Below are 22968 nucleotides of genomic sequence, written 5' to 3'. Positions count from 1 at the left end.
GAGAGGCAGGCAGAGAGAGAGGAGGAAGCAGGCTCCCCACTGAGCAGAGAGCCTGATGTGGGGCTCGATCCCAGGACCCTAAGACCATGAGACCATGACCTGAGCCGAAGGCAGAGGCTTTAACCCACTGAGCCACCTAGATGCCCCACTTCCTGGCATTTCTTTATGACCTTTTCTCATAACTTATTTGGCTGAGTATTTTTTTGATTGTCTTATTCACATGACATTTTATATAATTCTATATTCTATAGAGAACAAGGATAATTCAACCTGTTCTCTAGCATGGTTGATCAAAATTTATTTTTTACTGTTGATAATTAAAGAAATAAATTTTCTGCTTTATAACTTGCTTTTGGGTCATGTCAGGTAAACTTTCAAGATTATTGCCAAATTTGAGAAAATCTCTGTCAAGTTTCCTTTAAAAGAGTTATAAGGTTTGAAAGAACATTCCATAGACCAAATTCTGGCCCTGTATAATTTTTAAATTTTTAAAAATTTTTACTTTTATTTTTTTAATTGAGGTATAATTAACATACAGCATTATGTTAGTTTCAGGTATACAACATAATGATCTAATATTTGCATATATTACAAAGTAATCACCACAGTAAGTCTTGTTAACATCTATCACTATACATAGTTACAGAATTTCTTTGTGTGATGAAAACTTTTAAGAATTACTTTCCTCGGGCGCCTGGGTGGCTCAGTGGGTTAAGCCGCTGCCTTCGGCTCAGGTCATGATCTCAGAGTCCTGGGATCGAGTCCCGCATCGGGCTCTCTGCTCAGCGGAGAGCCTGCTTCTCTCTCTCTCTCTCTGCCTGCCTCTCCATCTACTTGTGATTTCTCTCTGTCAAATAAATAAATAAAATCTTTAAAAAAAAAAAAAATAAAAAAAAAAAAAGAATTACTTTCCTAGCAAGTTTCAAATATGCAATACAGTATTATTAATTATAGTTACCATGCTGTACATTACAGCATGCATGGGGCATGCAGCATGATGACTATAATTAATTATACTGTATTGCATATTAAATAACCGGAAGTTTGGAGCTTTTGACTCCTTTTACCTGTATCACCCACCTCTATCTCCAGCAACCAGCAATTCTCTGTATACATAAGCTTGTTTTATTTTCTTTCTTGTTGTTGTTAGATTCTACATATAAGTGAGATCATATGGTATTTATCTTTCCCTAACCTGTTTTACTTAGCACGATGTCCTCAAAGTCCACACATTTTGCTGTCAACTTTTCATCCTGTGATTTAACCTTCTAGCATACTAAACGGCGAGGGATTCACAACTCAGGATATTTACCCACAAAGATATGAGAAAAACAATTGCAAAATACTCATGTGATGACCTCAAGTATCAGCTAGCCCTTTGATGACTCAGATTCACATGTGCATGAAAAAGGTCAGCCCATAACAGCTCTACTTAGACTAGAATTGTGAGCAGAGTCAGAGGTAAATAGAAAGTTGTTGTTTTAAGATGATAAGGCTTTGGATAGTTGGTCATTTGATAATAGATAACTAATAAAAAGACTTGTAGTTTTTTTTTAATATTTATTTTTTTAAATTTCTTTTCAGCTAACAGTATTCATTGTTTTTGCACCACACCCAGTGCAATCCATGCCCTTTCTAATATGCACCACCTGGTTCCCCCAACCTCCCACCCCCAACCCCTTCAAAACCTTCAGATTGTTTTTCAGAGTCCATAGTCTTTCATGGTTCACCTCCCCTTCCAATTTCCCCCAACTCCCTTCTCCTCTCCATCTTCCCTTGTCCTCCATGCTATTTGTTATGCTCCACAAATAAGTGAAACCATATGATAATTGACTCTCTCTGCTTGACTTATTTCACTGAGCAAAAAGACTTATAGTTTTGAGGCAATCCATTTGTTAAATCTTGGATCTCTACTTTGCTTCTACCTCTACATATGCACTTTCTTTTTTGCACATTTGTATCCAGTGATGGGCCGTAAATGTTTAACAATTGGCTTTCTGTGGTATAAAAAGAAAAAAAAAAAACACTTTTGTATAGCATTTATTAATATCTGTGGTGTAATTCCTTCCACCTTGACTAATTTCAAGCTATTGGTAATACAATAACCAGCTTGGAAAGATACATAGAAATTAACAATTAACTTTCATGAGCCTGTAATAGTTAGGTCCTCTGGCAGATCTGCTTATGACATTAGCTTTGATTAATTGATATGACCAAAGTTCATGGACATAAGTTTTATCATGCAGAAAACATTATACACTCCAACACATTCTGCAGAGTAGTATCTGGGCCTGTAAATATCATACCCAGATACGAATATAAACATATACAAATTCTTTGCTTCGTAAAGCAGAAACTTCTCTCTCTTGGAGAAATCTATTGCCCAAGAGAAATCTTGAGCAATAAATTCATTCCCTCCTCTGTAGTTCATTTTTATAGCTACAACACTCCTGCATCCACTTATATATATTATCTATATATGCATTTCCAACATACATGATTTTTTACTCTTCAGGAAAATTGTTACCTTTTAAATATTTCTGAAAAATCAATGGATAGACTAGCTCTCCTTTCCCAGCATCTTCCAAGATACTACTAAAAAGTTTGCTTTCTAGGAAAGATCATTCTCTAGGAAAATAATATTCCATCTAATAATCTTAAATACTGTAACAAGATGCTTGAAATTTCAATAAAATGCCTCTTCTGCACTGGATACCTATATAAAAGAGAAAAAAAGAAAATGAAAAGTAATAATTGAGTATCTCGTATAGTATTCATGAATTTCTTTAAAAATTAGTAATTGATTTTAGAATTTAGTATTTTTAGATCAGACCAACTGTTCTGTATGGTTCAGGCCTTTTACTGCTTATATATTTCACTGATAAAATAAATGTGCACTAAATATGAAATTTCAGACCATTTGGACACTATTAAAAATGGAAAACACAAAGGCCATCTGTTTTTGTTTTGAGGGAGAAAGATGGGGGGATAAAGGCAGAGGAAGAGGGACATAATCATGACAATTAACCAACTGGGCCACCAAGGTTCCCCATTGGCACGCTTTTTATTAACTTTTGACAATGGGGCATCCAAAGAAATACTGGATCCCTGGTGTATCACAGTTTCCTAGCCCTTAGTAAAGATAATAGAAATTAGATACCTGCCCATGCTATATGTTTCATGAAAATAATATTTCAAACAAAAATTTGAAAAAAAATTTTGATCCACTTGTCAATTTAATGGTACAATGTTAGAACGATGTTACTTATAGATTAGGAAGGAATTCCTCTAATTATGAGGAAAAAAATTCTACACTTTAAATACATGTGCCTCATTAACCTGACAAACGTAGTTCTTTTTAACTTTGTAATATGCTGTCTTCCCTTCTGACAAAATCCATGAAAGAAATCATTTTTAAGCTGGACTTCATTAAAATTAAAAATCCCCATTGTGATGGACAATGTCAAGAGAATAAGAAAACAATATGTAGACTAGGAGAAAATATTTGCAAAGGACATATTTGATAAAGAACAGTTATAAGTGTAAAAAGAACTATTAAAACTCCACATAAGAAAATATATAGCCCAATTAAAATATGGGTCAAAGACATGAACAGACACTTTATCAAAGAAGATAGACAGATGACAAATAAATGCATAAATTGATGCTCCACATTGTTTGTCATTAGAGAAGTGTAAATTAAAACACTAATAAGCTACAACTACACACTGATTAGAGTGGCCAAAATCTGGAACCCAGACTGCAGCAAATGCTGGTGAGAATGTGGAATAACAGGAACTCTCATTCATTGTTAGTAGGAGTGCAATATGGTACAGTCACTTTGGAGGATGTTTGGCATTTTTTTACAAAACTAAACAATCTTACTATATGATCTAGGAATTATGATCCTTGGCATTTCCCCCAGGAAGGTTTAAAGCTAAAGTTCACAGGAAACCCTGCATACTGATGTGTTAACAGATTTATGCATAATTGCCCAAACTGGAAGCAACCACCATGTCCTTCAGTAGGTGAATACATAGATACACTGTGGTAGATCCAGGAAAAAATGAGATATTATTCAATACCCAAAAGAAATGAGATAGCAGCTATGAAAATACATGGAGGAACTGTAAAGGTATATGAGTAAGTGAAAGAAGCCAACCTGGAAAGACTACATATGGTATGATTCCAACTATATGATATCAAGGAAAAGATTAAGAATAGAGACAGTAAAGTTTTAGTGTCTGTCAATGATTGGGGGAGGAGAGGATGAATAGAAAGAGCACAGGGGTTTTTAAAGCAATGAAATGATTCTGTGTGATACAATGGTAGATCAACACAGCACGGCACTGACACAAAAATAGACACATAGATCAATGGAACAGAATAGAGAACCCATAAATGAACCCACAACTATATAGTCAATTAATCTGTGACAAAGCAGGAAAGAATATCCAACGGGAAAAAGAAGGTCTCTTCAACAACAGGTGGAAGGAAAACAGGACAGCGACCTGCAAAAGAATGAAACTGACAGAAAACCATAAAAATCCTAGAGGAGAACATAGGCAGTAACGTCTTTGACATTGGCCATCCCAACTTCTTATTAGATATATCTCTTGAGGCGAGGGAGACAAAAGCAAAAATAAACTATTAGCATTCATCAAAATAAAAAGCTTCTTCAAAGTGAAGGAAATGATGCATAAAACTAAAAGACAACCTATGGAATGGGAAAAGATATTTGCAAAGGATGTATCTGATAAAAGGTTAGTATTCAAAATACATGAAGAACTTTGAGGGACGCCTGGGTGGCTCAGTTGGTTGGACGACTGCCTTCGGCTCAGGTCATGATCCTGGAGTTCCGGAATTGAGTCCCGCATTGGGCTCCCAGCTCCACGGGGAGTCTGCTTCTCTCTCTGACCTTCTCCTCACTCATGCTCTCTCTCCCTGTCTCTCTCTCAAATAAATAAATAAAATCTTAAAAAAAAAAAAAAAAGAACTTTGAAACTCAGTACCCAAAAAATGACTAATCCAGTTAAAAAATGGGCAGAAGACCTGAATAGATATTTTCCCAAAGACATCTAGATGGGCAACAGACATAATGAAAAAATGTTCAACATCACTGATGATCAGGGAAAATCAAAACTCATCAAAACAAATCAAAATCAAAACAAATCAAAAATTTAAAAAAATCAAAACAAATCAAAACAAATAAAAACCCAATGAGATACCACCTCACACCTGTCAGAAAGGCTAACATCAACAACACAACAAACAACAGGAGTTGACAAGCATAGGGAGAAGGGAACACTCTTGCACTTTTGGTGGGAATCCACTGGTGCAGTCACTCTGGAAAACAGTATGGATATTCCTCAAAAAGTTAAAAATAGAACTCCCCTACAATCAAGCAATTACATTTCTAGGTATTTACCCAAAGAACAACAACAAAATCCTAATTCAAAGGGATCCATGCACCCTGATGTTCATAGCAGCATTGCTTATAATAGCCAAATCAAATGTCTATCAACTGATGAATAGATAAAGAAGATATGGTGTATCTACACAATAGGGTATTAGTCATAGAAAGGAATGAAATTTTGCCATTTGCAAAGACATGGATGGAGCTAGAGAGTACTATGCTAAGTGAAATAAGTTAGAGAAAGACAAATGCTATATCATTTCACTCATATGTTGAATTTAAGAAACAAAACAAATGAGCAAGAAAGAAAAAAAAAAAAGAGACAAACCAAGAAACAGACTCTTGACTAGAGAACAAACTAAGTGTTACTAAAGGGGAAGTGACTGGGGCGACGGGTAAAATAGGTGCTGGGGATTAAGGAGGGCACTTGTGATGAGCACTGAGTTTTGCATTGAAGTGTTGAGTCACTATATTGTACAGGTAAAATTAATATTACACTGTATGTTAACTAACTAGAATTGAATAAAAACTTAATCTTTAAAAAAATTTAAAAATCATCTTATATGTACTGTTCCTTTTAAACTCTAAGTTTTGCATTTTTCTAGATATTTTCTCCACATCTTTCCAAACTCAGCCAGCTAAATAAAAATCAACATCTAGCTTTCAGTCTTAATTTCTTTTTTCCATACTAAGCATATTTTTCTTATCCATCAATTTTTATTGATTTTATAATTATGTTAATAATACTATTGTTTGAAATAATATTATGAATTCTGTTATACATTGGAATGTGTAAATGTCATTAATCTATTTCTCAAAATCAATGTCCAAGTGGTTAATCTGTGGATGGGTTTCAGGTGGCACAACCTTCAGTTTAGTATTTAAATCTATGATGATTTATTTAACCCTCCACTGAAGCACCTTTCTAAACATTTGTTATTATTATGATTTTCACAGTACTCTAATAAAATATTATCATCAACTCCATTTTATCGATAATGAAATACAAGCTTAAAAATTGTCTTATTCATAAACATCATTTTGCGTAATACATAAACATAGGTCTATTTATTCCCAAAGTCCACACAACTAATTTCACTAAATATCTTATAGAAATCCTTGTGGTTCTAGGATTAACTCAAGCCTTAGTTCCCTGTTTTTAAAAAAGGAAGTCAATGGGAAGACAAAAAAATAAAATCATTTATATCGAATCAGGTAACACTAATTTTCTTTTCCTGAGTGGAAAATGATAATAAATACCTTCAAAAGCAAACAGTAGAGAAAGTTATATTGTTTTTCTATTACTGTGGAGTGAGGGATCCCAAACAGAAAGCCCGTGCCAGTTATTAATAGTGTTTAGGTAGTATTCTGTCACTTAGTCATGGATTCTTTGGTAAACACCACAAAGTAGTAATTTTGCACATAGATATATGCCTAATTGGTGTGTATTGTAATTGTGTGTGCTGGTGTGTGTGCATTGCAGTACTGGTTCTTGAGTGACTTCTCCCAGCTATAGGATTGTATTCATGGTTTTGTCCTAAGTAATACCATGCTACTAACCAGAGAAAATATTTGAGGTGTAGATTTTTAATATGTCCTTGACAACTCAGCTATAACCACTGGTTTTAATTTCTTAATCAGTTTAACTATTGAAAATCTATCATTTTATTTGCATTTTCTTGGAGTTTTTTTAGATGCTTATCCCATAATTAACTGTTTATAAATTTTTTTACTTAGAATGAGGGAGATCAATACTTGAACTGATTTGTAGGAACTCCAAATGGAAAAAGCAAATATCATAAAATCTGCAGAACTCTAAAGAAGATTGTCAAAAGTAGGAGATGGCACAGTAGTGGTGCAAGAAAAGGATGGCTTATGGTCCTAGAGAAATGACAAGGGTAGCTTTAATATTGTTAGCATGACTGTAATGGAAGGAAGTGGGAGTGGAAAATCATGGGGAGTTAAGACGACCCAAAACACCCCTGGGGAAAAGGAAACTTTGTAAGGATCTGGATGCATGTGGTTCCATTCCAGCTGCCTCAGAAGTATAGGAGAAAAAAATGCAAGAGGAATGTCCATGTGTAGATCAAGCTGTTATTATTGGTAAATCCTCTTTAAAACAAAGAGAAAGTTTAGCCTCTACTAGAATAAAGTCTCATAAAAGTTCCAACTCATTAGGTACTATTTGAGCTCATTTTTTTTATATAATCCTCAATATCTACTCAAAATCACATTTAAATCTGGGAAAGAAATTAAAATACAATAGTTCCATCTGTATTTGGAATATTTGCTCTACTTACATATTTAAGATTATGGAGTATGGAGGAAACATTTTACAAAGAAATTGACATTGAAATCATGAATTGCATTGTTTTACTAAATTATTCATAATGGCTTACTTGTTATTCTTATGACTTTCTGATTCCCAAATCATCAGTATTATATACGTGTGTACATCTATATTCATAATGGTGTTGTTGATAGTTTTTTTTAAATTGTATTTTATTTTAGTTTAGTTTTTAGAGAGGGGGGAAGGGAAGAGGGAGAAAGAGAGAGCAAGAATCCTAAGCAAGCCCTGCACTCAAAATGGAACTTGACATGGAGCTCCATCTCATGACCCTGAGATCATGACCTGAGCAGAAATCAAGAATAGAACATTTAAGGAACACCTGGGTGGCTTAATCAGTTAAGTGGTTAAATGTCTGCTTTTGGCTCAAGTCATGATCCCAGGGTCCATGTTGGAGTTCTCTGTGTTCTCCCTCTGCCTGCCATTCCTGCTTGTGTGTGTGTTCTCTCTCTCTCTCTCTCTCTCTGTCAAATGAATAGATAAAATACTAAATAAAAATACTAAATAAAATACTAAAAAAAATACTAAAAAGAAAAAAAAAAAGGAGTAGGACATTTAACTGACTGAGCCACTCAGGTGCCCCAATAGTGTTTTTTTTTTTTTTTAAACTGGAACATACCTATCTATATAAAGTGGTATTATATATTATATAATATATATATAGTTAAATATACATATGTTCAACTTAAAAGACAGTACATAGGTATAACATCTTAAATCATAATACATGTAATATTATTTATATCAAACATAGTATTATACATTTATAGCATTAGTTTTTAACATTTCTCTATATATTATATATAATATTTATAATTCATAATACTTTCTATATATAAATTGAAAGCTTGTTTCTCTCTGTGCAGAGTTGTAAACTGGCAGTGGCCACAGTGTTTCTTTGTCTCTTGCTTATGAAGAATAGTGGCTAGTTATTTTTTTCTAGAATATCCTTTAATTTGGCTTTTTCTGATATTTTCTCATGATTAGAGTGAGGTTAACATTTTTGGTAAGAATACCACAGAAGCAATCTTGTGTGCTTTACAGTGTGGCATATCAGGGGCACATAATATAGATAGATTAGTCCTAGTAACAATAATTCTGATCACTTCGTTAAGATGGTGTTTCTTATAAACTTTCCTATGTGATTAATAAATATCTTGTAGGGAGTTACCGTGAGATTATGCAAATCATACAAATCATATATTTACACATATTTTTGCCAACCTTTATGGTAAAATTCCAATTAACAACTACAGAAGGAATAATGAAAATAGTAAATCATCATTTGGCAAATACCATAGTAATAATTACTGTGGGATATATGGAAATCTCTATACTTCATTTGTAACTTTTTTGTGCCTAAAATGATTATAAGAAAATAAAAGAAACTGGGAGATTTTGTTGAAAGAACTTAAATATAGACTTAGCTGTGTAGGCTGGTTGCCGAAAAGGGACCAGCTTTACTACTATATAGAGTAGAAAGGAAGTTGAGAAAGGAGACACCAGATAGGTCAAACCAACAACTGGATTTGGATATTAGTCTATTCTCCATGTCTCTTAACTGTTCTATCATATTTCCTATTCCATGTTTTTTATTCAGAACGTAATTCTGAATAATATCTTTAGATTTATCTTCAGGGTTACTGTTTATTTCTACAGTTGTGTCTAATTTACTCTTAAAATTTCATTTGTTGAATTTGTAATTTCTAGAAATTCTCTTTGGCTCTTTAGCAAATTTTCACAATTTTTTTTTAATTCTTTTTAAACTCTTGTTTCTTGCTTATGTTTTCAGGTTTTGCTTTCATACTCAAACATATTGAACAAAATAACTTTATATTTTATTTCAAATAATAGTAATATTTCAAATCACTGTGTTAATATTTGTGGTTTCTGTTGGTTTTGTTGGTTCGTAGTCATAGGACTTGTTTCCTTATAAACAAATTCTAATTGTTCAGGGCTGATTGGAAATTTGACCCTGGATTTATCTTTGCATCTTCTAAACAATTCTACTTTGGATCTTCTCTTTAGCACACAGAAAAACTTTCAAGGGATTTAAAATTTCAATATGTCCTGCTGACCACCCACAGGCGCCTGCGTAACAATAAAGAACCTCTTGCTGTTTGCATCCTGTGGCAGTGTCGAATTCTTGGGTAAGGGGATCCGCAAGTCTTTCATCCCTGTCAAGTACTTTGATATAATTATGTAATTGAACATAACATTGATCTAGCTCTGTCATACTTTTTAGAACACAGATACATTAGTGTTCTTTTTTACTTCCTAGTGATATTTTTCAGCTTGCTAAATACCGCTCTTAAAGACTTAGCTAAAGCATCGATTCATCATTTTCCTCCTCCACCAAGCGACCTCCTCCTACTTGCCCTCCTCGATTCATCCTGACCATCTAAGATCTATCTCCCTCATGTTTGTAGAATATGTACAGGTTTAACTGATGTTTTCTGCAGTAATCTGTGAAATCATTTTGAACTGGAAGTGATCTTTCTTGTTTATGCCCTGTGCACAGTACAGAAACTGGCATAAACTGTGTGTTAAAAATTGTTTTTTATTTGTTTCTTTTTGTTTGTTGTTTGCTTTTAATTAATGTTTAATGTATTATTTGTTTCAGCGGTACAGGTCTGTGATTCATCAGTCTCACACAACACATGGTACTCACCACAACACATACCACCCTCAATGTCCATCACCCACCACCTGTCCTCCTCCACCTCCTCCCCTCCAATAACTCTCAGTTTGTTTTCCGAGATTAAGAGTCTTTTATGGTTTGTCTCCCTCTCTGGTTTCATCTTGTTTTATTTTTTCCTCTCTTCCCCTATGATCCTCTCTGCCTTGTTTCTTAAATTCCACATATCAGTGAGATCATTTCATAAAAATTGCTTCTTGAAAGTATGAATTATTAAAGGATTTGTAGAGGAATTGAAACGGGGTTAAATATAGATGTGGGGCTTGATCCCAGGACACTGAGATCATGACCTGAGCCGAAGGCAGCGGCTTATACACTGAGCCACCCAGGCGCCCCTAAATATAGATGGATGACTGCACGCAAAATCTGTATTTCTAAATTTTATCCTTTCCTTCAGATTTTAGTGTTCACAAGAAAAAAAATCAGTATTTCCACAGACATGTCCAATTATTAACTCATACACTGCAGGTCAAAAATCATTCCATACTACTGTTCATTTAGAACAGTTTTGTTTAGTCATTATCATACTCGGGTTGCTCAAACTATAAACTGAGCACTTCCTCATTGTTTAATTACAAGTCGTCTCTCACTTTTCATCAATCATAGGGCCATCATTCTATGCTTTCCATTCACAAACCAATATTATAGTCTCCCTGATACTTTCATCAGACCTTGCTTTCTTAATATTTACTTTTAGCTCATTACACATTGTTTTTTTCTCTACCACTCAAATCCCATTTAGAAGCTAGAATAGTTTCCTTATAGGACACATATGATCATTTTTCAAACCTGATTTGTAAATCTTATTATACCTCTTTGTGGAAGTTAAAATTGAACCCAAAATATAGCATTCAAGACTCTCTTCTGTTTTAACTAGTATTTTCCTTGTCCGTATTGTTCACTCTAAACATACTGAACTGATAACTGTATATCTAAATGGCCATTATTTCCATATCAGCATTCATTTTCTCCTTTTCTTCCATTCTTTTTCAAAATGCTCCTATTTTCACCTTTGTTTCTGGTCTCAGGTAAAATGCACCCTACATCCTGAAGCTTTGTGTGATTTTTTTTTCACGTTGGAGTGACAGCATCTTCTGGGGCCCTGAAATGCTGTACCATACCATATTTAGCATATTCTTCCTGTTATTATGTGATGCATCCATCTTATCTATATACTAGCATGTGACCAACTTTATGTCAATACCTACAATTTGTTTCCCCAAATTATCAGTCATCATGTTCCACAAGATATACCGTATTATATACTAGACATAATTAAATGAGTTTTTCTATTATATTTAAAAATTGACAATTAAAATATATCATTTTTATTTTAATATATTTAAAACTAACTCCTACAATGCTGCAGTCATTTCCTCCAAAATATTTAAATATTTCATATCTCCTCCTGAACAAATATTCTGTAGTACTCTGCCCTGTCAACAACATTGACAAAGTCCTCTATGCATAGTCATCTCCTAACTCTAGAAATTAATTTTTAACTTGATCTGTATCTAAATTGCCTCTTCCCTTCTATGCCCAGCAAACATTTAACCTCTGTAGAGCAGTGTGTGAGGGAACTGCTGTCATGGTGTCTAAGAAATGGATTTCAGCAATTGTACTGCTCCAGCTCTGCTGTGCTAGTTGTGGATTTTGTGGGAAGGTCCTGGTGTGGCCCTGTGACATGAGCCATTGGCTCAATATGAGGATTATTCTGGAGAAGCTCACGGAAAGGGGCCACGAAGTGACTGTGTTGGTTTCTCCAGAAAGTTTCATCATTGATTACAGCAAGTCTTCCACATTGAAATTTGAGGTAATCTCTATGCCATATAACAAAGAGGAGGCTGAAGAAAATTTGAATGCTTTTTTAGACATGGCTGCTAATGTTATGCCAACATTGTCACAATGGCAGTCAGCCATAAAACTGCAAGAATTCTTTGTTCAGATAACTGGAAAATTAAAACTTATCTGTGAGAGTGTAGTCTACAACAATTCATTCATGAAGAAGCTCCAGGAAACCAACTATGATGTCATGGTCATAGATCCTGAATTACCCTGTGGAGAGCTGATTGCTGAGTTACTGAAAGTCCCTTTTGTGTACACACTGAAGTTTTCTATAGGTGATACTGTGCAGCAATACTGTGGGAAACTTCCAACTCCACTTTCCTATGTGCCTGTTTCCATGGCAGGACTAACAGACAGAATGACCTTTCTGCAAAGGGTAAAAAATATAATGTTTTCCATCTTCATTAACTTCTGGATCCACCCACTGGACACTCAGGTTTGGGACCAGTTTTACAGTGAAGCATTAGGTAAGAGATAGCTTTTCATTATAAAGTAGTTTTGTAAAGAAACTTAGGTGGTTTAATAAAAGTCTAGGAAAATGTAAAGTCTTAAAAATTTCAGGCCCATGTAAAACTTTGTAGGTGATGGCCATGAACTATTATTATCAATAACTAATTGGGAGGGAGAGGCAAGAAAGATATTGTCATGTTCACCCTTTTTTTTTTTACAGTCATCTAACCATTTTGTAAGATACCTCAATACATAATAGACTTATCAAAGCAAAACAAAATATAAAACACATTAATAAATGCCAGTCTAATGGAAGATTATTTTTTTAAATCAGATATAGGATATCACAAATAAGTCTTGTATACTGAGTTTTCATAGCGGAGAAGCTTTGGCTTTTTATTAATCAAAAAAAGTGTAATGTTTCTTGTAAGAGTAAGATAATATCCTTGCCTGATTCCAGTAATAAGCTGAAACCTGAACTACATTAGTGATGGGATTAACTTTGGCATATGGTTTTGGAACTTTGACCCATGAATTTTGAGATTCATGGATTACTATTCAAAATGTATATTATTCTTCTGTTGGATCAGAGTCCCTGCCATTCTTATCTCTCTCATAATAGTGGGATGAAACTTCACTAAGTCTTATGTGAACTGTTTCATCATAGCTGGTCATACTGAAAAGTTTTCTAGATGTTTTATACTTCCTAAGGAAGCACTACACAGACACCTGAAAAATTAAATAGAAAGCTAAAAAAGTTTATAGCTTGAGTTGTTGAAAGACAGCATTTTTTTACTTCACTAATTATACAATACATGTTCTACTTTTAATTGCTTGCTTTTTCAATAAAGAATGGTTTTGCTTTGCAAGTTTTATATATATAACTCTCATTTGATCAACTGAGGCTGGCTTCTACTCCAACTGTTTTTGAGAATCATGAAGAAACATGAACTGACAAGCAAAAGTTGGGTATTAGAAATATTGACTAACTTAACTCCCTGGTTATATTAGTTTGCTGTCTGCCACAACTAAATTCCACAGACTGTCATGAACAACAAAAATTTGTTTTCTCATAGTTCTGGATGCTAGAAGTCTAAGACCAAGGAATGTGTTGCCAGAGATGGTGATTTCTCTGGAGGCCCATGCTCCTAGCTTGTATGTGGTCTACCTTTCGCTCTCTCTCTCTCTCTCTTTTTTTTTTTTTTTTGCTATATCTTTTCATGGTCTTCCTTCTGTGCATGCATAAACCCAGTGTCTCTTCCTCTTCTTATGAGGAGACCAGTGATATTGGATTAGGTCCTACTCTTAGGACCTCATCTGAATTTAAGAGTTTATTCTGACTTTAAAGGGCCTATCTCAAAATATAATCAGATTTCAACATATGAATGTTAGAGGAACACAAGTCAGTCCATAACACTGAATTTCCAATAGATGCTTTGTTTCACAAGCTAATATTCAAAGGAATCCGTTTTTAAAATCCTTAGCTTTATACATGATTTAAATTTATACTATTCTGATTTCACCATAAATAATTTAAGAACCAGGAAGCACTACCTGAGTGTAGGCAGTGTGTAGTGCTGTATGGATTTAAAATAAAGAAGACAGGGTTTTGGCCTCAATTCTATTCTCAGAAATAAATGCAATACATAGAAAGATAAATATATCCTAATAATTTGAGATGTTTCCCAGTTCTAATCAATAAATTTTCAGGCCATTTGTCATGGTATGCATAACAGGGGAAAGGTATAAGATTCTGTATTTAAATATTATGAAATAAATGTAGTCCTTAGAATCTTTGGAAAATTTTTAATTCTATCATCATTAACAGGGTTGTTTGTCTGTTTGCTGTATGCACTTTTCTTGATTTTCAATCCTGCATTCCCACCTGACTTTATCAGGGAATTCTGAATCATCATGAGTATAACTTCATTCTCAATTTCATAATAAAAATAACTAATACAAATGGCTAAAAAATGGGAACAGAACAAAACTATATATAATGAACGATAATGGGCTTCATATTTCTCCTATGTAAGTAATATTAACTATGCTTGTATTTACATCAAGACATTATCTATGCATTACTAAACAGAAGTATTTATATACAACTTTTTTCTTTGTCAATAGGAGGGATTACTAAATATTCATTTTTATTAATTATTTTTATTAACGTATAATGTATAATTTACCCCAGAGATACAGGTCTGTGAATAGCCAGGCTGCACACTTCACAGCACTCACCGTATCACACACTCTCCCTAATGTCCATAACCCAACCACCCTCTCAATTCTCCCCCTTGCCCCAGCAACCTTCAGTTTGTTTTGTGAGATTAGGAGTTTCTTATGCTTTGTCTCCCTCCTGATCCCATCTTGTTTCAGTTTATATTCCCTACCCTCCTAAACCCCCACTCTGTCTCTCTAATTCCTCATATTAGGGAGATCATATGAAAACTGTCTTTCTCTGATTGACTTATCATGCTCAGTATAATGTCCTCTAGTTCCACCCACATTGTTGCAAGAGCCAAGATTTCATTTCTTTTGATGGCTGCACAGTATTCCATTGTGTGTGTGTGTGTGTGTGTGTGTGTGTGTATACACCATATTTTCTTTATCCACTCATCTGTTGATGGACATCTAGGTTCTTTCCATAGTTTCGCTATTGTGGACATTGCTGCTATAAACATTCAGGAGCACGTGCCCCTTTGGATCACTACATTTGCATCTGTAGGGTAAACACTCAGTAGTGCAATTGCTGGGTCATAGAGTAGCTCTATTTTCAACTTTTTGATGAACCTTCATACTGTTTTCCAGAGTGGCTCCACCAGCTTGCATTCCCACCAACAGTGTAGGAGGGTTTCCCTTTCACTGCATCCTCTCCAACATCTGTCATTTCCTGACTTGTTAATTTTAGTCCTTCTGACTGATGTGAGGTGGTATCTCCTTGTGGTTTGGATTTGTATTTCCCTGATGCCAATGGATGTGGAGCACTTTTTCATGTGTCTGTTGGTCATTTAGATGTCTTCTTTGCAGAAATGTATGTTCATGTCTTCTGCCATTTCTTGATTGGGTTGTTTGTTCTTTGGGTGCTGACTTTGAGAAGTTCTTTATAGATTTTAGATATTAGCCCTTTATCTGATATGTCATTTGCAAATATCATTTCCCATTCTGTCGGTTGTCTTTTGGTTTTGTTGACTGCTTTCTGTGCTGTGAAAAAGCTTCTGATCTTGATGAAGTCCCAATAGTTCACTTTTGTCCTTGCTTCCCTTGCCTTTGGCTATGTTTCTAGGAAAAAGTTGCTGTGGCTGAGGTCAAAGAGGTTGCTGCCCATGTTCTCCTCAAGGATTTTGATGGATTCCTTTCTCACATTGATGTCTTTCATCCATTTGGAGTCTATTTTTGTGTGTGGTGTAAGGAAATGATCCATTTTCATTCTTCTGAATGTGGTTGTCCAATTTTCCCAACATCATTGGTTGAAGAGACTGTCTTTTTTCCATTGGACATTCGTTCCTGCTTTGTCAAAGATTAGTTGAGCATAGAGGTGAGGATCCATTTCTGGGCTCCTTATTCTGTTCAGTTGGCCTATGTGTCTGTTTTTGTGCCAGAACCATACTCTCTTGATGATGACAGCTTTGTAATAGAGCTTGAAGTCTGGAATTTCATGCCACCAACTGTGGCTTTCTTTTTCAGCATTGCTCTGGCTGTTTGGAGACTTTTCTGGTTCCATATAAATTTTAGGATTATTTGTTCCATTTCTTTGAAAAAAATGGATGGCATTTTGATAGGGATTGCATTAAATGTGTAGATTACTTTAGGTAGCATAGACATTCTTACAATATTTCTTCTTACAATCCATGGAGCATAGGACGTTTTTCCATTTCTTTGTGTCTTCCTCAATTTCTTTCATGAGTTCTTAATACTTTTCTGAGTACAGATTTTTTGTCTCTTTGGTTAGGTTTATTTCTAAGTATCTTATTTTGGGTGCAATTGTAAATGGGATTGACTCCTTAATTTCTCTTTCTTCTGTCTTGCTGTTGGTATATAGAAATGCAACTGATTTCTGTGCATTGATTTTATATCCTGGCACTTGACTGAATTCCTGTGTGAGTTCTATCAGTTCTGCAGTGAAGTCTTTTGGGTTTTCCACATAAAGTATCATATCATCTCCAAAGAGGGAGAGTTTGACTTCTTTTTTTCTGGTTTGGCTGTCTTTAATTTCTTTTTCTTGTCTGATTGCTGATGCTAGGACTTCTAGTACTATGTTGAATAGCAGTGGTGATAGTGGACCTCTCCGCTGTGTTCCTGACCTTAGCAGAAAAGCTCTCAGTTTTTCCCCATTGAGAATGATATTTGCTGTGGGTTTTTCATAGATGGCTTTGATGATATTGAGGTATGTACACTGTATCCCTACACATTGAAGTTTTGATCAAGAAAGGATGCCCCATTTTGTCAAATTTTTTTCCAGCATCTATTGAGAGGATCATATGGTTCTTGTTCTTTCTTTTATTAATGTATTGTATCATATTGACTCATTTGCAGATGTTGAACCAAGCTTACAGTCCAGGAATAAATCTCACTTGTCGTGGTGAATAATACTTTTAATGTACTGTTGGATCCTATTGGCTAGTATTTTGGTGAGAATTTACACATCTGTGTTCCTCAAGGATATTTGTCTGTAATTCTCCTTTTTGTTGGGGTCTTTGTCTGGTTTTTGGGATCAAGACAATGCTGACCAAATAGAATGAGTTTGGAAGTTTTCTTTCCATTTCTACTTTTTGGAAGAGTTTTGGGAGAATAGGTATTGATTCTTCTTTAAATGTTTAGTCAAATTCCCCTGAGAAGCCATCTGGACCTAGGTTCCTGTTTGCTGGGAGATTTTTGATGACTGCTTCAATCTCCTTACAGGTTATGGGTCTATTCGGGTTTCTATTTCTTCCTAGTTCAGTTTTGGTAGTTTATATGTCTCTAGGAAGGCATCCATTTCTTCCAGACTGTCAAATTTGCTGGCATATAGTTAGTTAGTCATAATATACTCTTACAGTTTCTTGTATTTCTTTGATGTTCATTGTGATCTCTCTTCTTTCATTCATGATTTTACTTATTTGGGTCCTTTCTCTTTTCTTTTGTATAAGTCTGGCCAGGGTTATCAATCTTATTAATTCTTTCAAAGAACCAGCTCCTAGTTTCATTGATTTGTTCTACTGTTCTTCTGGTTTCTATTTCATTGATTTCTGTTCTGGTCTTTACTATTTCTTTTCCCCCGCTGGGTTTAGGCTTTCTTTACTGTTTTTTCACCTGCTTCTTTAGGTGTAGTGTTAAGTTGTATACTTGAGACCTTCCTTGTTTCTTGAGAAATCTTGTATCACTATATACTTTCCTCTATGGTATGCCTTTGCTGTGTCCCAAATATTTTGAACACTTTTGTTTTCATTTTCATTTGTTTCCATGAATTTTTTCAATTCTTCTTTAATTTTCTGGTTGACCCATTCATTCTTTAGTAGGATGCTCCTTAGCCTCCATGTATTTGAGGTTTTTTCCAGCTTTCCCCTTGTGATTGAGTTCTAATTTTGAGCATAATTGTTTGAAAACATGCAGGGAACAATCGGATGTTCCATGTGCACTAAGGAAGAATGTGTGCTCTCTTGCTTTGGGATACAATGTTCTGAATATATCTGTGATGTCCATCTGGTCTAGTGTGTCATTGAAGGCCTTTATTTCCTTGTTGATCTTTTGCTTGGATGATCTGTCCATATCAGTGATGGAAGTGCTAAAGTCCCCTACTATTATTGTATTATTGTTGGTGTGTTTTCTTTGATTTTGTTATTAATTGGTTTATATATTGGCTGCTCCCATGTTAGGGGCATAGATATTTAAAATTGTTAGATCTTCTTGTTGGAAAGACACTTTTCAGTATAATATAGTGTCCTTTCTCATCTCTTAATATAGTCTTTTGCTTAAAATTTAATTTATCTGATGTAAGGATTGCTGTCCCATTTTTCTTTTGATGTCCGTTAGCATAGTAAATGGTTTTCCATCCCTCTCATTTTAAATCTGGAGGTGTCTTTGGGTCTAAAATGAGTTTCTTGTAAACAACATATCGATGGGCCTTGCTTTTTTATCCATTCTGATACTCTGTGTCTTGGCCATTTAACCCATTCACAGTCAGGGTAACTATTGAAAGACATGAATTTAGTGCCATTGTATTGCCTATAAGGTGACTATCACTGTATATTGTCTCTGTTTCTTTCTGGTCTACTACTTTCAGGCTCTCTCTTTGCTTCAGGACCCCTTTCAATATTTCCTGTAGGGCTGGTTTGGTGTTTGCAATTTAAAAAAAAATTTTTTGTTTGTCTCGGAAGCTTTTTATCTCTCCTTGTATTTTCAATGATAGTCTAGCTGGATATAGTATTCTTGGCTGCATGTTTTTCTCATTTAGTGTTCTGAATATATGATACCAGTCCTTTCTGGCCTTCCAGGTCTCCGTGGATAAATCTGTTGCCATTCTCATATTTCTACCATTGTATGTTACATACTTCTTGTCCCAAGCTTCTTTCAGGATTTATTCTTTGTCACTAATACTTGTAAATTTTAGTATTAAATGATAGAGTATAGACCTATTTTTGTTGATTTTGAAGGTGGGCTCTCAGTGTCTTCTGGTTTTTGATGCTTGTTCCCTTTGCCATATTAGGGAAATTGTCTCCAATAATTCTAATATACCTTCTGCTCCCCTCTCTTTTTCTTCTTCTTCTGGAATCCCAATTATTTTAATATTGCTTCATCTTATGGTATCATTTATCTCTCAAATTTTCCCCTCATGGTCTAGTAGTTGTTTGTCTCTTTTGCTCAGTTTGTTTATTCTCTGTGATTTGTCTTCTATATCACTAATTCTCTCTTCTGCCTCATTTATCCTAGCAGTAAGAGCCTCCATTTTTTATTGCACTTCATTAATAGCTTTTTTTATTTCAACTTGGTTTGATTTTAGGTCTTTTATTTCTCAAGCAGGGGATTTTATTTCTCCAGACAGGGTTTCACTAATTTATTTCATGCCTTGTTTGAGCCCAGCTAGCACCTTGAGAATCATCATCCTAAATTCTAGATATGACATATTATCAATATCTATATTGATTAGGTACCTAGCTGTTGGTACTGCCTCTTGTTCTTTTTTCTTTTTTTTGTGATGAGCTTTTCCACTTTGTCATTTTATCCAGATAAGAATATATGAATGAGAGAATAAAATACTAAAAGGGTGGAAAAGACCCCTGAAAAAATGTATGCTAACCAAATAGAAGAGACCCCAAGTGGGGGGGAGAAGAAATTTTACAAAGAAATTTAAAAAAAATTTAAAATATATACGTGTTAGACTGGTAAAGCAGACAGAGCCACCCACTTGATTTTGGGTGTATTCTGGTCTCTTAGAGAAAACTTCCTCACAAAATTTAAAAAAAAAAAAGAAAAGCTTATGTATATACAAAAATAAGGATAAACATGATGAAGGGATGGAATATGACTGTAAAGATGAAAACGAAAAAAAAAATTCTAAAAAAAAACTAATTGATATGTTAAGTTGCTTGGAAAAATAAAAAGAAAAAAAAAAAGAGGAGAGAATGTGCTCAGGCTGGAGACTAGAACAAAGCCCTGTGCTAGATTTAGGGTATACCTTGATCTATTAGAAGAAATTGCATTCCGAATTTTTTTAAGAAAAAAAGAAACCTATATGTATACAAAAAAATAAGGTTATATACAATGAAGTTTAAAATATGACTATAATAATAAAGGTTTAAAAAGTTTATTTAATTAAATTATTGTTAAGATGAACTAGTTAAAAAAAATTAAAGGAAGAAAGAAGAAAAGTTAAACAAAAAGTTAGAATAAGAAAAAAAAATAAAGTGGAAAAAATCCAATTTAACTTTGCAAGACTAAAGGATCTTGGGGAGAAAGTCATGAATTCCATGAATTGCTTTCCTTTAGCTCTGGAGCTGTGCTGTTCTCCTTGATCAGTGAGCTTGATATTGGCTGGATGTTCTTGCTGATCTTCTGGGGGAGAGCTCTGTTGCAGTTATTCTCAAGTGTCTTTGCCTTTGGAAGTGGAATTGCATCATTCTTGCCAGGGTCCAGGCTAAGAAATCTGCTCGGATTTGCTCTCGGGAGCTTTTGTTACCTGAATTTTTCTGTGGAGCTCTGGAGGACAGGAATGAAAATGGTGGCCTCCTAATCTCTGGCTCAGAGGAGCCAAAAGCTCAGGGCCCCACTCCTCCATGTGACTTCAGAGAAAAGCGGTCAATCACTCCTGTCTCCCTATTCTCCAGCTGCACTCTGAGCTCACCTGGCCTGTTACTGAGTGTTTCTATCTCTGGTGCACAACCCCATTTGGAGTCTCCAAACACACCAGATTCCTGCTATGCTGCTCCTCCAGAGGAGGAAGGTGAATCTCCCCAGATCTGCCACTTGTGGAGTCCCTGCTCAAAGAGCAGTGGCCCAAGTACACAACAGATCACAGTTTAAGGTAACCTTGAGCTGAGAGCTTACTCCTTGGCTCTATCTCTGTAGTTGGCTTCCCTGCTCTGATACCTGGGAGCTCTGTCACACTCAGACACCCCAATCTTTCTGTGACCTTGCAGGACCTGAGACCACACTGTCCCCATGAAGGTTCTACCCCTGCTTAGCCTCTCGAGTGATGTCTAAATTATAAAAGTTCTGATTTTGTGCTCCACTTCTCCATGCTTGCTGGGAACCATCCCATCCCCGCCATGGTCTATCTTCCCATTGCTTCAGATTCACTTCTCTGCAGGTCCTATCTTTCAGAAAGAGGACAATTTTCTGTTCCTAGAATTGTTGCTCTTCTTCTCTTTGATATCCTGTTAAGTTTGTAGGTGTTCAGAATGATTTGATATCTATCTAGCTGAACTCCTGTGACCTGATGTCATTTCAGTCTGCTACTTCTCTGCCATTTTGCTTCTTCCCCCTAAATATTCATTTTTGCCTTTCTTTTCACCAAATCTAGATTTTACAACTGTCTATAAAATACTTTGAAATTTACATTGTTCTTTACATTCACATAATAGTATTAATTTTAATGGATGTAACAAATCTTTTAACTAGTCTAGTCATTAGAGCTACTTGGGTTGTTCCAACTCTGGTATTACAAAACATGTTGTCTTAAATTTTTTGCATTTATATCCTTGCCATAATGTTCTCTAAAACTGATGAATCATTTAGCCTTTATCCTCAGACCTTTTCTGAGGTGAATAGCAATTCCATTTTCTTTAGGCTGTTTGTCTTACTGACCTGTAACCTGTAATACTTGAATATGTATTACAAATCAATGTAAATACAAATTCCTTAAAAAATTCAATTCCTTAAAAGACATAATCTGCCAAATCTCATACAAGAAGTAGACAATCTATAAAGGCTTATATCTACTAAACTGAATTAATAATTACCCTTTCAAAACAGAAAGCATTGGGCTCAGGTATGTTTGTTGGTGAACTCTACCAAATATTTAATAACAAAATTATAATAATTTTCTACTATCATTTTTAGAAGATAGAAGCAGAAAGAATACTTCTTAACTCATTCTATGGGGCCAACATTACTCAAATATCAAAACCAGATAAATACATTGCAATAAAAGAAAAGCATAGACCAATATTTCTTATAAATATAAATCTAAAAATCCTTAACAAAATGCTAACAAATTGAATCCAACAATGTGTATAAAAAATTATATACCACCATCAAGTAGGATTTATCCTGGGTATGCAAGACTGGTTCAACATTCAGTAATCTTGACTTTTACTTGATTTTACTGCTTAGATTCCCCCTCAGATGGGTCATTTTTATGTAAATACCTTGATGCCAGTAGTAGGAGGCCGATGGTCCATTAACCAACCTAAAACTACAAGAAAACACCTGTTTGAATCTGCCAGCAGTAAATCCTAAACACAGAATTGAGAGGTCATAGCTGTCCTGAGCTTTAACTAATGTTTCAGAATGTTTCTGTTGAATAAATTTGTCATTATTTGACAAAATCCAAAAGCCACTCATGTTTAAAACTTTCAGTAAATTAGGCATAGAAAGGACCTTCTTCAACTTGATAAATTATATCCACAGCTAGAAAAACAAAACAAAACAAAAACCTATAGTTAGAAATACACAACAGAACAAAACAAAAAACCTACAGCTAAAATCATCTTTAATAATGGGACATGGAAAGCT

At 34.8% G+C, this 22968-nt stretch overlaps 1 protein-coding gene across 5 annotated transcripts in view; it reads left to right on the top strand.

Annotated features, from left to right (window-relative positions):
* LOC132006824 (UDP-glucuronosyltransferase 2A1) overlaps positions 1–22968 on the top strand; it is a 61128-nt gene that overhangs the window by 20464 nt on the left and 17696 nt on the right. Inside the window, exon 1 of one of the 5 annotated variants that reach the window (XM_059384886.1) lies at positions 12009–12773. The exons of the other annotated variants lie outside the window; for them this stretch is intronic. Within the exon in view, the coding sequence (XP_059240869.1) occupies positions 12050–12773 (724 nt within the window). The 5' untranslated portion in view covers positions 12009–12049. Of the gene's footprint in view, positions 1–12008; positions 12774–22968 lie in introns of those variants that run through there. 5 annotated transcript variants of the gene reach the window in all.

The sequence above is a fragment of the Mustela nigripes genome, chromosome 1 (assembly GCF_022355385.1).
Source record: "Mustela nigripes isolate SB6536 chromosome 1, MUSNIG.SB6536, whole genome shotgun sequence".
In the NCBI taxonomy this organism is placed as follows: Eukaryota; Metazoa; Chordata; class Mammalia; order Carnivora; family Mustelidae; genus Mustela; species Mustela nigripes.
Note: the sequence above shows the minus strand (reverse complement) of the source record. Positions and strands in the feature narration are given on the sequence as shown.